The 17429-nt window shown below is 35.5% G+C and overlaps 1 protein-coding gene across 4 annotated transcripts in view; it reads right to left on the reverse strand.

Annotated features, from left to right (window-relative positions):
• Window positions 1-17429, reverse strand: part of EPHA7 (EPH receptor A7) — a 136500-nt gene that overhangs the window by 75874 nt on the left and 43197 nt on the right. For all 4 annotated transcript variants that reach the window (XM_075202792.1, XM_075202790.1, XM_075202791.1 and 1 more), the window contains exon 4: window positions 2076-2231. In XM_075202792.1, the coding sequence (XP_075058893.1) occupies window positions 2076-2231 (156 nt within the window). The remainder of the gene's footprint in view (window positions 1-2075; window positions 2232-17429) is intronic.

A 17429-nucleotide genomic window follows, 5' to 3' on the forward strand; every position in this document is an offset into this window, starting at 1 on the left:
GTTAGGGGCATAGACAGATACCAGGGAAATTGGGCAAGAGCGGAGAGTACCAAAGACTATCAGAAAACGGCCCTCAGGGTCCGCATATGTGGAGGTATGGGAGAAAGGAACCTTACTGTGAAAGAGTATTGCAACTCCTCTTTTTTTGCAATTAGCAGATGCAAAAAAAGTCTGTGAAAATTGTTTACCTTGGAGTTGAGTATGAATACCTGTGAGCTGAGTCTCTTGTAAGACTATAGGCTCCCAAGACTATAGTGCGCTTACGAGGGGAGTTAAGCCCATTTACGTTAATAGAGAGAAGTTTCAGCACCATTTGAACAGGGTGATTTCTGTCTCAGGATGCAAAATACGGATAAAAAGTTTTTTCCCGTCCGTACTTGTCCTTATTTGTCCGTAGAAGTAGAAGATATATCTCCTTTTTATCTGTATTTGCTTCCATTTTTTATTCCGTAAGGCCTACTTTATTCAATACATGCAACATCATTAATTATATGTTCCCTATGTACTATGTCTGCCAAGATGAGAATTAAAATATATAAATATTTAGAAGAAAACAAATTGGATTTACAAACTAAGCAACTTAAAGGACAACATGCAACTTTTCCATAAGCAAATTTTTCAATAGCAGAAGCAATGTTCTGAGTGGATATCAGATATTTATTATGTTTATAAAAGATTTGTCAGTGGAATGGCTGCACTAAGACAGGATGTTCTTGTATAGAGCTTCTTATTATATAAAACTGTCTTAATATCAAGCCTGTGTTCCTACTCACCTCTGTCCCACTGTGATTGTATTCAACATGAACACATTTTTAATGGATGTAACCATTTATATTCATTGAAATCTATAGTAAAAGTAGTGCCAGTACAGATTAACACTTTTACAACGGCTAAATGCACCAAATATAGAATAAGGAATGTTCATTGAGAGTTCAGCACTTGCAAGTGTCAGTCTGTAATGAAAATACATTTACCACATAGATCAGTGAATCTCAGTAGTAACACAAGTGCATTTAGAAGAAAGTAAAACAGACTCTATGTCTATGACCTTGTATCATGTAAAGTAAATTGTAAATGCTGCCAGAATAAACCTGTGGCTACCTAACTATATTCAGGCTCAAAGACCACGCCTTTTCTGTCTATATAACTGAGACTTGAATTTAATTCACACATAGCTCTTTCGCTTTTCTACATCTCCACATTTCATTTTTTTCATTGAAACGTTACTTCCTTTACAGTAAAGGGAATTGAGTAAAGCCAAAGTTATTCTTCTGCTTAACATCTGCACTTGCTAAATATACTTGTGTAAAACAAAGTGAAATGAAAGCAATGAGGTTAGAGTCATCTTAATGTACTGTATGTCTATTTGAGGAAGGAGATCTTTGCACTTATGTAGTACTTATAAAGGGGGAAACTTCTGTCATGCAACTGCTATGGAGGCCAGTACAGTTGGGTGGTAGAATCCAGAAGATAAAGTGTGTCTGTAAGAACATGATCTGGTTGAGCTGGTTGGATTCTGTAGCTATTGAAGATAAAAATTGTATCTATAATTCAGGCAACTACTTTAGAATAAACATACTTAAGGGCCTGTTTAAGAAAAAAAACAAAAAACCCTTTCAACTGTGAAAACGGGTGTTTTCCCAATGTATTTGGAAAACAACTAAATTTAAAGCGGCGGTGTGTTTAAAGGCAAGATTTGCCTTTAAACACGTTGCTCTTCTAAATTTAGCTGTCAAAGTTGCCGAATATTGGTGATTTGCAAAAATCGCTCCTTAATACATTTCCCCTCTGGGCCGTTTTGATGGTTAACAGAAGCATCTAGTATTAACAAGATGTCACAAATTAAAATACTATTTTACATGTAATGCATCAACAAATATGACGCATTCAAGAGAAGCATATTGGAGATTGCATGAAGCTAAGGTTCCTTCTTCAGTTTCCATTTCAATGTGGCAACTTTAATTAGTAAATATTAAGAATAAATGAAGACTTGCCATTTTTGCATAACGGGATGCCAAATTATGTATGATGACTTATTGGTTGATTAAGCAATGACATTTAAATGATGAACTCACTTGTACATGCAATATACGATGGATCAGAATAGGCTCGGTAATAACCATCTTCACAGTCGCAACGAGATGAGCCTTCCCTGTCTGAGAAGCTATGTGCTGGGCACCGGGAGCACTGCAAGTCTTGAGATGAGGACTTATAGAAACCACGTCCACATGCTAAAAGAGGAGGAAAAAAACTGAAATGAAACATTTACTGCAAATATTAAACACTCTTAGTGTCTGCTTTTTTAAGTAAGCTACATAAAGCTTTACTGATACTTGCATTCAGTTGCAAAAAAAACCCCTACCCTTACAAAATCCCACTGGTTTTAGCTTTAAGCTAAACTATAACCATAAATGATGGCAGGTTTTCTAAGCTTAAAGAATAACTTCACCCAAAAGTTAAAAATTTAGTATAGGAGTTTACTTTGTTAAAATAAAATGCACCATTCTACTTACCTGGGTGCTTCTGGTCCAATGGACCTCCAAAGCCATCACTATTCAGCCTTGCTTTGAAATAGGCAGCTATGAGGTCTATGTGCTCCTCCCCCATGAACTTCCTATACTCATGCGTTGAGAAGTTCACAGAAAAGGGTCAATAACACCTTTGCCTCCTGTTAATGGCTTTGGGGGGTCCGTGGGATTGAGGTAGCGGTAAGTAGAACTTAATTTAGTAGCATCCATTCAGTACTAAATGTTAAGGTTTGGGTGGATATATTTTTAACACGATTATGTTATTCCTAATGAAAACAGATATCTAAATCAACATTATGAATAAATAATATAGCATTTGAATTAGTGAAGTATCTTCTTACAGCCCTTGGGTGACACTATGAGTATTAATGTGCAAGAGGAGCTTTTAGTCCATTAGGTCACTTTATAGACTTGCTTTGAGCCATTGTATGTTCACATGAAAATATACATACAAAAAAATGTGTTTTCTATTGAAGCAGCTTTTTATAATCCTGAAACATCGAATAAATCCAAAACTGCATGCTGTATGCACTATATATAACGGTATACTGACATATAGTGACGTATCACTGAAATGAAACATCTTCAGTTGTTAGAGTACAACTGAGGAGTCAACATTATCACTATAGCAGTTGTCAAAGAAAAGGGAACAAAAGCATAAAACACATAACTGATTTAATTCCTTTTTTTACATATGCTCCTTTATGTGAAAAAAAATCTATTGTTCAAGTTGTGGTACAGTGACCTGTCGGTGAATCATGAGAGAAGTATTTGGTGAAGCTGATGCAGCAACTGCAATGCTATTTAGCTTTTATACGAAACGGATAGTACCATGTCTGTGGTCTGAATATATTGATGTCTCATTGTTAAATCCCAAAAACAATAAGAAAGAAGGAGTGAAAATGGTATCCATAAGAGGAATTACTTCACGATCTATGCCTTTCAAAGGCAACACATATGGCTTGTTAAATATTTAATTGTTTTTAGACATTTTATTTTATTGAGTTAATATTGTCGCCAAAACTAATAGAATGTAGAGATCAAAAGCAAGCGTTGGTGCGGCAGACAATAGCAAAACACTACAAGTCACAAACTGTTGGCCATTTTTACCATGCAAAATATAGAAATGCTCCGATTTTCCAGTACAAAAAAAAACATGTCTATTATCAGGACTTTAAACTTTGCAACATTTTCGATATACAATGAATCATATGAATATTGTACTCCCTTGCCTTTGTGCATTTTTATTTTGCATTATAGCTGTCACAGATCCAGAGCATCCAATGGAGAAGCATTAGCAGTATAATTCTGTCTGGTTTGTTTTGCTTTTTTGCTAATTTTTCTCTTCACAAAATAACTTATACAAAACGAACAGAACTCATTTCACATTACAGAATGCTACAAATGTCAAAGCAATAAAGTCACTGTGGTGAAATGTCATTTATTTTTCAAAATTAACATGTAAAAAAATGCCACAAGCTTGTGGTATTTTAGATGTCAGATGTAAATTTGTACACTGGCAGCATAGGGAGATATTGAGAGAGAGAGAGACACCTGGGAGGCTAACAGGCAGCAATGAAAATGCAGTCAAAGCTTTGCATAATGCATTCTTGTTGTATTTAAGCTTTCTTTATTTGGCTTTCACAGGTTATTGCACTAATGTCATGCAAAGTATCAGCATTAGTAAATATCTGTTTAAACTGCAGAAACTAAACTTACTTAACTTACAGAAAGCCAGTCACCCTCATACATTTACAAAAGTTGCCATGTATATTTATCAGAGCTTTCATTCCATCGCTTTGAAAAGCTAAAAAACATGCCAAATATAAAGATACATCACAAGATGAAAGAAAGGAAACTTGATGTCTAGCATTTAGTTTAAATACTCAAATGCCATTGCTTGCATTTTAAACGTTTTGTATTTTATGTAGTAGAAAGCCCTACACATAGCTAAGAAAAGTTAAATAATATATACAAATATCTGGAAATCCACCTACACTAATCACTAGGTGATATACTAATTAAAAAAGCGTAGAAAATTACAAAACAAATGCATTAAACAAAACAGACAAACAAGAGTGCTAACATGCCCTATGCCCAATAGGGAAACGTTTCACTACTACAGGAGCTAGATACACCAGGCACATGCATTATCAATGCCTCAAACAGGATAATTCAAATATAGCTGTCATTAATAAAGATTTCCCATGAAACAACTGCCATGTGCAAAATAAAAATAAAAGCATTCAACCTGCATATCTTATAAACCTATACTCTCAAAGGAAATACTCCCAGGTTCCGAGTGATAAAAATAGAAGAAGTCAGAAATAGGAGGAAAAAAGTGTCAGAATATCAAGGAAATGTAGACACATTTTTCATTCTAGTGCTTCAGAAATCTTAGTTAGAATACTTAAAATATATTTTTATAGTAACTGTAGACATCATTTGTAGGCTTCACCCTACAGTGTAATCAGCCTTTTAATGATAAAGTTGTCTGAGTGGATTATTACGCACGGCCAAATGAACTCATGAGTAGAGATTAACCGGTTAATTAAATCGGTACGTAAAATGTAAAAATGCCCCTGACATGTTCACAGTTCATATTTTAAAAATGTTAAAATACTTGTTTTTAATTATTTAAAAATATTATTTAAACAGTGTTTGAAAATTTTAAAAAATTAAAAACACTAATTTTAACATGGACAGTGAACCTCGAAAGAGAATGGCGTACCTCAAACATGATGAACTGCAAATGTTGTATGTAGCCTGCGAATGTGAGCCGCAAATTTATAACCACAAATTTGAATCAAGGTCAACTGATGACTGTACAGTGAATATGTTCATTGCCATCAAACTGATAACATTTAATTGAATTTCAAACAGGTTTAAAATTATTGAGCATCTCAAGTCCTGACTTAAATTGTATTTTGAGGCACCACTGAATTGTTCCGGGACACAATTGTGTTTCGTACTACGCCATTAAACAGTACACACAGCATCACTTTAGATGTAGGTGAATTTTTGGATATTGGAAATAGCTGCAATAAATTATGCCCAAACCCCACACTTTCATACACTGTAGCCATTGCATTACCCACCAAACACACACTGCAAATGGTTTCTCAAGTAAAAATAAGCAAATAAGAAAAAATAGGGAGTGCTGTTACAGTAAACAGATAAGGTGGCAGCCTAATGTCTTTTTTAAAATAAATCCCACCCCTTCACCCTTAAATTAACTGTGGTGGTCCCTGTACTGGAATCCATGTCATTGCCAATATATATCATAATGTATCATATATTTTACTGTCTCTCACCACCGCTTCCTCTAGAATGTAAGCTCTCAATGGCAGGGTCTGCGCTATCTATTGTCTAATGTCTGTTTACTGTCTGACTCCCTTGTACATCCTTTCATGCATATTGCTGCACTTTGCATGAGTCCCCATAGCATTACTCCCACTCATCTGTGCTACTTATGCATATTATCTTATCTTTTTGTTACTTTCTTCTGTATCAGATGCTACGGAACCTGTGGCGCCTTATAAATAAATAAAAATAGCAGAACCTGGTTGTCGTGGTCACTGAAGCAAGTGCCAAGTCTATAGCCAGCACAGTACAGACCTTATGCCTAGAGAATACAATCTTAGGTTGTAATGTAGCTCAGTAATTTTGAGGAAATGAGGGTTTATGTAATAATGGGTACATTATGCCATTCTCTATATAACATAAAATAATATACTACCCAATGATTATAAGTGATTATTTGAATAGGAAAATGGCTAAACCACATCTTGAATATAGAGTACTAATTATGGCGTCTGTCCATCAGAAAGACATAGAAGAACTAGAAAAGGTTCTTAAGTGGGTAATCTTTTAAATAAAGATAATTGAGGGGTTACATTATAAAAAAAATGGGTAAACATATTAGGTTTGATTTGAATTGGGAAAACACCCAATTGATGATTTAATTCATGTCAAGCTCAATACTAAGATTTGTATTATATTATTTCATACTAAGGACTGTACAAGTAACACTGACAGATTCAGTGCGACTGGAGCAAAAGTGGTTTCTACCAAAGAAATGGGTTTTTCACTGTGAGGGTGCATCGTCAGGAAGGGTTTAACATCTGCCTGTGACACGTTGAGTCTTTGTGATCAATCGTTCACATTTATATGCTCTATTGCAATACCACAGTTTTAACAAATGCCATGGGACCATGAACGAAACAAGCTGTCCATTACAAGCAACACACATGGGTGGCTGTTATACTGGCAATAAGTACGGAACCTGTGAACAACAACTGATGTGGTGAAGTCAGAGTCAGTAACTAGATTTTCCTTTCCTATCTTACAAGATGTAATTTGTAGCTTTAACTAGTAACTGATTGGATTAATTCTCTAGATCCCAATAACCACAAAGCTAATGGCCTCTGAACAATGTCATGCTAAGTAGGAGCATAAGAAATACCGGTGTAAACTACGAAAACTGAAAAGATATCAATTGAATTGAATTCAACTGAATATAATGGCAAATATCCTCGTGCATATAAAAACACAATGAAAATGATCAACAGAACAACTGAAATAAATGGAGTTGTGTCTGTTTTCAACCTAACAGTGTCAGTTTGGTTTATGCAGGGGCCACTAGTCGATCTAGTTACAAGGGCCCATTTTTTTTGGTTAAAAATATTATATTTATGATGCAAACATGCTTTTATACTATTAATAACCATATTACAATATTGCCCTTGTTATTCAATTATATTGTCATAGCTAACAGTAAAGTCACTATTTTCATCACTCAAAACATACTATGAGCCCCACTTAGAGTTTGCCTAGGTACTTGAGGCTTCACTGCTAACTTTAATGTCTAATTGAAGCCTGCTAACCAACTCAGCGGCAGATTATAATAACTGCAACCATCAGTTGCCAGAGTGGTAGGGGTTCCACAGCTGCAGTCACATCCACCTTGGAGTATTGGTTTTATAGTAATACCACAATGATAAAAAATGTTAAGGCTATATCGCTATTTTGTTTATTGCCATGATATTACTGAACAAAGTGCAGAGCTGCATGTTGTTTTTTTGTTTTTGTAACCATCATAAATGACACGGCATGGAGCGTGTTGGATTGAAGGGGCATGGCTTGTTGCTTGATGTATGTCTGACAAGTAGTCAAAACTCACGTGTGGAGTGGGGTCCAAAGGTGTACTTTACAGCCCTGGGGCCCAGATCATTTTAATTTACCACTGCACTATGTTTTATGTTACACTGCTACTGATATTATTTCCTGTAACTTATTCATGTAATCACAGTTATAGTTTTGTGAATATCAAAACTTCATCCAGGTCTTAAAAACTTCAAAAACTTGATAAAAAAATAAACTGCCCAGCTCCTTTACCTCAATATTGGGGTTCCTCCCCGGGATATCAAGCCTCCGCAAAGGAGGTCCCAAGTTGCATTGGAGTGTAATATTGGGCCCATCTATTAACATGGTGGCAAGCCCAGATCACCCAATGGGGCCTGCCCGCCGCCGAACGGGGCTGGTTGTCCGGGTCGTCTAGCAGGGCAATTTGCATTGCATGCCCTGGCCATAAAGGGGGATGGCCCTGCTGTGCTAAGTGCGAAGACTCGCTAACCTTTTTGTGTTTTGGTAATCCAAAGTGGTTATCCTTTTGGGTTTTTTTAGATTTGTAACGTTTTTAAAAAGTTTCAATCATGTGTGTTACAATTTAGATAAAAGAGCAAATTATGATGTTGAAAAAATACCTTACTGTAATATCTTACAACTGTCAGGTTTATTAGCTTTCTATCTGTAAATAGCCAAAAAAAAGGACATTTTGGGAGATAGGTGATAAAATATCAAGATTTATTCAGAGGTATTAGTTATTGTGTTTTATGAGTGACTGACAATGTGAAAATAACAAATAGAGGACTTTTAATTAGGATAATTACAAGCACAGTTACAGCACATATGGTGAACCTTAAGTACCAAAGTCTTAGGATACACAATGTGAGCTTCCTGTCATGTTAGTGTCTACTCTGCTATAATTCAGCACAGAATGCACAGCTTGCAGGAAGGGTACTCCCACAGTCAGTGCTGCTGACCTCATCTGGGATGGACAGGCCCAGAATCTTTATTTTAATCATATTGACAGCTCACACTGGGAGTAATTACAACAATCAGACTCAATTCCAAACATCCTGTTTCACACACACAATGCAATTTCTCAGACAGAAAATGAACTGTATATGATATATGGCAATTCAGAAAATGCATATCAAGATTTATGACCAAACAAAAGTGCTTAGAGTATTGACTAGTGTATTGAGAAGCCACAAATCTGCTGATTAGCAGAATACTGCAATAAACAAGGCAGACATGGTTTGACATATCCTTGTAACAAATATACAGGTAAATATTAATTACATTTTTGCACCACCAATTTGTTCTGAAATATTGACAAAAAAAGAAAAAAGGTTATGCTGCCTATTCCTTACTAGTAGTCCAAAATGTTTCTTCTGTTTTCAAACGTTTTAAAAGTTCTTTGAGAATCAGAACTTTGGTTGACTGTGTAGAAAAGTTGCTTTCTTTTGTCCTTTAGTTTGATGGACTATATTGTTGACACTTATTTCCATTCCTTTGCCCCTGACATTAGTCAGCATCTGACTGATGATATGTCCCCCAACAAATGTGTTTTCAAAGTCGCAATTTATTAACACATTGTGTCTCTTGCATTCATTTTATCTCATATGTCCTTGTTTTCAATGTGAAACCAAGTTTAGTTGTGTCATGTCCAGTTCCCTGTGTCCAGTTCCTACCTTATACAGGATTTCCTTGCTCTTACCTCTGCCTGACCTTTGTTTCTGATGCTGTGCTTTATATTGACTATTACAAATTTGTTACGTACATTGCTACTTTGGAGCTTCCACCCTTGGCCAGCAGTGGTTCATCTTAAAAATCCATTTAAGACCTTCAGGTCCCATGAAAGTATTCCAAATACGTATATGAAACTGTCATGGTGTAAAATGAAAAATAAAGGAACAATAAATCATATCAATGCCAGTTGCAGCAGCAGCTAGTGGCTGCTATGACTGCACCCAGGTCAATACATTGGAAATTATGAATGACTAAAGCAAGTGGTGATCACGGCAAAAGCTCAGGAGTAATGATGCCATTAAAATTGTATGTACTGGTAATTTGTGGAAATCTTGACGTTAAGAGTACCTGCACCAATATGAAAGAACAAAATCAATGCGAGTGCCTATAATGAAATGCCTACAATATTTGTATTATATATCATAATACACAATTTAAGACAGTATAATATGATGATGAATGTTATTACAGGGAAAAATGAAAACAATTGGTGTCCCCTGAATCAGATTTTGCAAACTTACTTGTGATGGAGACTATTAAGGAAAGGATAGTAATGTTTCACGCCATATTTCTTCACTTACACTGCAGATAGTCAGCAACTTGTAATAATTCTAGGCTACAATAACATATTAGTGTATTGTAGGCATATTATTGCAGGCTTGCTTTGGTGACCTTGTCATTTAAACCAGTTTAACATACAGCATTGACAAAGTTGTTTCAGTAAGCAGGAAGTCTGACCTAGTTAACAATGCTATATGTCATAAATTGTGCCTATTGTGTCAATTTACTTAATACTATTCTATTCACTCTTAATACTGTATTTGAAAATAGTGAATAATATTACATCATGAATGAAGCGGGTGCTCAGAAATATAGACTGCCCTGTTTGTTCCCTCAGCTACTCTGTGCTCTTATATATATTGTACATCTTATCTTTGTTGTTTATATCATCCTTTTTACTCAGTGAATTCTAAGTAAAAAAGAAAAAGTGTGTCTATGACAAAACAGATGAAAGTATCTCAGTTTCCTGGTAGAAAACACTCCTTTGTGTTTCTTCTTTAAAGTACTCCGGCAGAATTCCAAATAGTGGAGAAAATATGACCCCAGCCTGTTTTTTACTCTAACTTTAAGCTTAAAGGGAGTGGCATACCAGACAACCAAAGTGTCCCCAAAGGGTCACAATACTGTGTCCAATACAAAATGTCAAGGGTCGCGTATGTTGTTGCCAACTAACTGACCACCTGGCTCTCTGTAACGTTGTCAATCATAATCGGGCTAGAATAGCCTATAATGACCCAGTTCATGAGAAGTGAACCCCTCAGGACTACTGTCCAGACTATGCCCTGGAAATCCCACATCCTAGCTTAATAAATAGGCCACTAAATATCTTTTTTTATTTATATTCCTCTTTTATTTAACATTTCCAAATATATAATATTTCCTTTAGGGTTTTTCTTTATAAACCCTTATCTTTCTATTCTTTTCCCCTTTTTTTATATATCTCATTTCTCTACTATTTTCTCTATTTTTTTTTTTTTTTTTTAAAGAAAATATAACAAATTTCACATAAACTTGTACAAAATAAAACCTATTAGTACAATTAAATAAAATGTCAATGTTTTTCCCCTCTGGACTCCTAGTTGGGCTGGTTGGTTGGGGAAACCCTTAAGTGTTCTGCTTGAAGAAGAGGTAGATGAGAGTGTTTTATTTTATACACTCCTGTAGCGCCGAACATGATGCTGCTCAACCCCCCTGCTCTCCTGTACTTATCCTTACCATCTACGCAGAGCTTCCTAATGTCCCCAAATTCCCACCTACTCACGCTAGAGGGGAAATTTTGTCTTTCCTTCCCTGCTCGCAAAGTGGCTGAGGGACTAGTGACAGGCTCCCAGCTGCGGTCATAACCTACCAACTGATTCTTATTGGGTGCTTTATGAAAAACCTCTGTTTAGAAATGATTTAAAGATGTGGCCTTAGAAAACATCCAAGTGGCTGTCAATGCCATTTCCATAATCTATGAACCCCTTCACATATTGATTATAAATGAGTAGCCTAAAATCTGGTTTTATAAATATGCATAGTGCATGTGTGTTTGGGTTAATGTGCATATTTAAAGTGATATGCACCTTTTTCAAATTCAGCATGTCAAGTGCTGAAATCTTACTTTCACAGACCCTTGTTTTGCATTAGTAAAATGTGGAATGTTTACTCATTCTAACTGATGCATATCACATACAATACACTTTAAAAAAAAAAAAAAAGACACATGTGAAAGGGCTCTATTTTATTATGCAAGACTTGTATTTGTTTCCAAACTTTATTTATTTCTAACCAGCAGTGTATTGTGGCACTGCTCAGAACATACTTCCATGAATTGTCTGCAGAATATTAATTCTATCCTTCAAGGCCAACTTTTACTTAACCTGATGAGTGAAGGATAAATATAGTGTTTCCGTATTTTCTCTTGTGGATTTGTGGAATAATATTAGGCTTCTCTTAAATGTACTGCAACCATTGTAAATGGTCCAAATTATTTTATTGTGATAAAACTTATTTATCAATACTTGTATTTTAGTTTTGCTAGACTGCAATCCTAGTTGTATGCACAATATTACCTCATCACATAATGGCAATTACAGGACATGAAAGTTCATAACTATTAATGAGGCTTTGGTGAAATTACCTTTCAATGAAGTCTTCCAAATTGCTCTAATGTCACATTTTGTACTATATCCTTATTTTTACATTTCTATATATAAATGTATTCAGGTTTTTTTTTACTGATTTTTATTTGTGAAGATAAATTTGAATATTATAAATATTATAATAACACAGCTTTATTGTCAATAAAGATGATGTAAAAGCTCAAAGGACAAAATGAAGTTATTGTTTCTATGGCCATGATACCAACAATTATAAAGGCATGGATGTCTCCCTCATTTCATTAAAACTGGACACTATTAAATGCAAAACATGAATGATTAATATATGTTTTTAATTAATATTGCCGTGTATAAGCCACAATTTCTCAACGCATTTCAAAACGATGGTTGTAGAGTCTGCCCTAGTTCTTTCCCACCATCTGCACTTTCTTTCCTGCAAACCATCTACTTTTCCCGCGTTTTTTGGGTGATGTCTTGTATTCTGTTGTGTTTATCATTTTGAGCCAATAATCTGGGCAAACAAGAAATTGGTGCCTGTGGCACAAGCATTAATGTGAACATTACTTGTACTTTCTGATGGTTTTATATTTCTCATTTCTGAAGAGTAAAACGGAAAAGTTTCCCTTATGAAACAGGTGGCTCTAAAGTGGTAGGGGGTCTTTTGATGTTATATTGTCACTTTTGCATAGTTCGCCTCCTCAGATTTTTTTTCTGTCTTCCCACAACCCCAAGTGCACTTCAAGTTTGCAGAGGTATCTGACAGCGGAGAGCAGGCAGGCACCTTGATATGCACTGGGCGGACCATTTAAACACAATTGCAACTCCAAGGGGTTTTGCTTTGCGCATTCAGGAGGTCATGTAGAGTCAGACATATGTATGGCTCCTTTTAGCAAAAACAGTTGGTTTGTTTTTCACAAAACGTGTCTCATCTGCTTTCAGACTGAGGCGTATCTATCCCTTGCACCTCTCTAAATTTAGAGGGGTGGAAAAGTGGATGAGATGGGTCGGCCAGGGTAGGCATAGTGCAGTAAGGGCGTGTTAATGCTTCTTACTCACTTATCTCACTACTACTAGGAGGAAGTAAGCGCAGATATACCTCTTACCCCCTGATGCATTTTGCATATTATTCCAAGTCACACGCATCTTAACATACGTATGGCTTAGAATACAGGCATCCATGCAATTTACACTTACATTGTAAGTGCACATTGCGCCCAACTGTACATGACCCCTTAAATAAGGTCCATTTTGTGACTTCATTAAGCCTTTGTGTTAATTGCAGAGGTTATTGTATGTTTATTAAAATGCAATACATTGTTTTAAAAGACAAAAAGTAAAGAAAAAAAGAATATGAATGAAGGTTGATGTTAAAGAGAAACTGTCATTTGTCACATAACCAGGGCCTTTTATATGGGAGCAATAAACATTTAAGGAAACACAGTTTTTGTATGTTATCTGTATTTTTTGATGCTTGAGCTTCCCGGGAATGATACTTTTTGGCAAGTTTGACTCTGTCTCTTCCCTCTTACAAATGATAGGTGAAATATTTGTTCTGAAATTATTTACAGGATATATAATCTTATTCTATTTATTCCAAGCACATTTAAAAGCATACGCAGCATGCTGACAAGTTAGTAATGACTGCACTTTAGATCATCTCTACTTGCCACATAGTCATCTTATGACAAATGTAAAAATAAATTGTTAAAAAATGTTTAAAGAATCATGAAGAAGGTGGAGTTGGGGAGTGTGATCACACCAAGGACAGGGTTCTTTTGAGGATTTACCTGTGGATATGAAGAACAAGTGTCCAGGCACTGTACAGCAGTGAGCATGATGCCATGGAAAAAACACTGGTCAGATAGGTAACCTGAGCTGATGGATAACCATAAGATAAGGGCAGAACTACAAGCCCAAGAGGTCCAGGAGATACTGATAGCCATGTAGTACAACAATTCGCCATCTGACACCAAATTGAAGAAGGATATAGGCTGAGGGAAAACTCTTGGCTTTGATTCCATCAAATTTCGGGTTAAAGTGCCTATTCGACACAAAACTGAGAGAGGATGAGGCACATAAGCTGGAAGGGGTGGTTGTGAACAGAATGGGAATATGCATGTGGAGTGGGTAGCATGTGTGATTTAAAGTGCAGAGGTTATTGTTGTGGGTAGCATGTATGGTGCGAATATTTGATTGTGTCTGGGAAGCTTGTATTCTTTGTGTATAATTTGCCCCCTCTTTCACTTGGTACTATGTATCAGTGAATTTACTGGATGTCATTTGTGTTTTAACTGTGCACTGCAAACTGATTTTATTCTCTCTTTTGTTTTGTTGTGTGTTGTCCGTTGCACTCGCCTTTGCCTCATTGCACAAGGAATTCAGAGCAAAGAAGGTGGATTTTGCTAATGATGGCTGTAACAGGGAGTTACATATAAATAATCAGTTAGTTACCAATATTAAATGAAAAACTATCACATTCGATTTTTACTGTTCACTCCAGGTGTTTATATGAGCTAAAGGGTATGGAAATTGAACAAACTTAATGCTGTGCTGGAGTAAAGTTTTGGCACTCTGCCAAAGGTCCCATTTTAACTTCAGCTCAGAGATGATGTTAATGACTATTTCAATGCACAAAGAAGAACCTGGCCAGCAGGATGGTGCAACTACATAAATGTATTTAGTATTACTCAACAAATATAACACTTATAAATAAAAATAACCCCGTTGCCCCCTTACTTTTTAATCAATAACATGATCATACAAGCTGCTGAATGGAAGAAATCATTAAGAGTTCAAGTTAGCGAGAAGTGAGTCCAAAGTAAAGGAGGAAGGTTCTCTGACTATATTTATGTGTATTCATGGATCAAAATCAAAGGCAACAGTGCTAAATGAGATTTATACCACACCACAAAACAGTTGGATGAACCATCCACCAATATTTGGCTTATGTGCCTGATTAAATATTATGAACAAATGCCTTTTTGTACACAATAGTTTCACATTTTATGTGGACATCACTGCAATAAGTATTCAATATGCAAATCCCAATCAATATTTTATGTGGTGATTGATATAGAATAATTTTCATTCAGAGAGAGAAAATGCAGAGCAAATAATGATCATTAACTAAGTTTTATAACACAGAGCCGTCTGATTATAGTTAAGGACTTCTTCTTGACTGCTATTGGTTGCAATTTCCTTATTTGCCCCTGGGTTGAATACCATGCATATGTTAGTATATTAAGGATTAATCAACATAACAATTTAATAAACTGAACATATGCACAAAAAGAGTCTGGCTACTTTTAAAATATATTTTTTTCTAACAGTGGTAGCAGTTGAAAGGCTTAGAAAACTGATTTTGACAGTGATACTTTTGGGACACGGGAAATATGAACACAGTCTCAGCATTTTTGATACAGTAGAAACATTCAATATGTTTGATGAGTGGTACGAATTCAAGGTTCTTGAGAAAAGACTAAAACATTGTGAGCTTTTGAATGATGTGTTATACAACAGTGAGAGTTTCACTGTTTTAGAGAAATTGTTGTCTATTGTGTCTATGCTGCCTGTGTTCATTGTTTGCTGTGAAAGAGGCTTAATTTTCTTGAATCTCATTAAAAGTTGAGGTCAGGAATAGAAGCAGACAGCTTAAGTTACCTGGTGGTGAGCAACATGAAATAGCTTCGGTGAAAGAAGTTAACCTTTCACAGGCTGTGCAGCTATCACAGAAATCTAGTGAATGAACCTGCTGGTGAAGCATAAAGGTAGAAGAGATACAGTTGAGATATACATAACATCTCCATCTATCTCTCTCTCTCTCTATGGGAGGGGGTCAATTCAGTGCAAAGACCCATCAGAGCCTTGCATGATGAGACTTGGTGCTATGTTAGGGTACTAAAACATCAATGATCTTTTCTCGCACCTCGAGGTGCAAGTATTCTTACTTCATCTATTACCCTGCTGTGCAGCACACTGAATGAAGAATCAAACACTAGGTCATGCTCCAACTCTTTTGTCACTTAGGAGTTTGTCAGGTAGGGTGTCCTGGCATCAGGCGCTTATAATGTGCTATGTTTAAGAATCACCCAAGGCAATGGTGGAAAAATCACAATTAATCAAACAGATTTCATCATACAATGAATACACTCTCTGAAGCCCAATAGAAGCATCTCTGAAGAATAGAATTGTGTTACAAAAAGACTTTCTATTCCTCTACTAAACTAATCAGAATCAATCTGAGAAACATGCACACATCATACATACACACATATTGATAGACAGCTTTTACAACCAATCATAAGTTCTTAATACACTTATACTGACTCCCTAATTCTGTGTGGACTAATGGCCACTAAAAAACACTAATCCCTGGACTAATCAAAATCACAAAAAAGGTGGTCAGATCTAGTGCCATAAATATATATATATATGTATATGTGTATATATATATATATATATATATATATATATATATATATATAAATATATGGTTTGTTAAATTACTCTAATAAACCTTAGTAGTAAAAACATCATGAAGAGTCAGAAGGAAAGATTAAAAAAAGGGTGTTAAAACTTTAAGGATGCGTCTGCCTTGTTAGATCATATGCGGTGTCTTTTCTGCCTCTGATTTATTCTAAATAAATGCCACTCTTTATAAAAGAGGAAAGTTAGGACTATGTATATTTAAACATTAATCATGCTACTACTCATTTACAACATACCCATAAACCAGACGACTCTCTACTTCCTATATTTAAAGGGTACAACCAAACCGCCAATCAGCATCAGGAGGAGTGCCCAGTTCTCCTTTTATGGATCTACTAACAATCAATGAAAACTAGGGCTCTATCAGGTTATCACTGTAAATACTAACAGCAAACCCCCTTATTTAGAATAAGGAGACAAAGGCCCCTAGGCATAACCAGAGTAGTGGCTTCTTAGCCCCCTGTAAATTCAATTCTACAAGACATACAATTAAAAAAAACAATCAACTTGCATTAAATAGCATTATAAAAAGGATAAAATAACAGGATGATATATAATAAAAACGCATTAAACAAATACAGGTATTGATTAACATAGATGCAATGTGAACTCAATAATTACCTGGCATTAAAAAAAACTAGAAGAAATCTATATTTTGCATTTACAATTAAAAGTATGTATAAAATATTATATTTTAAGAAAAAAAATAGAAAGCATACCAGGAAGAACTAAAATGATAAAACTTAAACAAATAGGAGTTATAACCATTATTTAGCTTTATAAAAATGGGGTTGTATCATAACCTTCATTTAACCCTTTACATATAAAAACATTAAGGACCTCATTTAGAGTCGGACACAAAGTCTGATTTAGG

The sequence above is a fragment of the Mixophyes fleayi genome, chromosome 3 (genome assembly GCF_038048845.1).
Source record: "Mixophyes fleayi isolate aMixFle1 chromosome 3, aMixFle1.hap1, whole genome shotgun sequence".
In the NCBI taxonomy this organism is placed as follows: Eukaryota; Metazoa; Chordata; class Amphibia; order Anura; family Limnodynastidae; genus Mixophyes; species Mixophyes fleayi.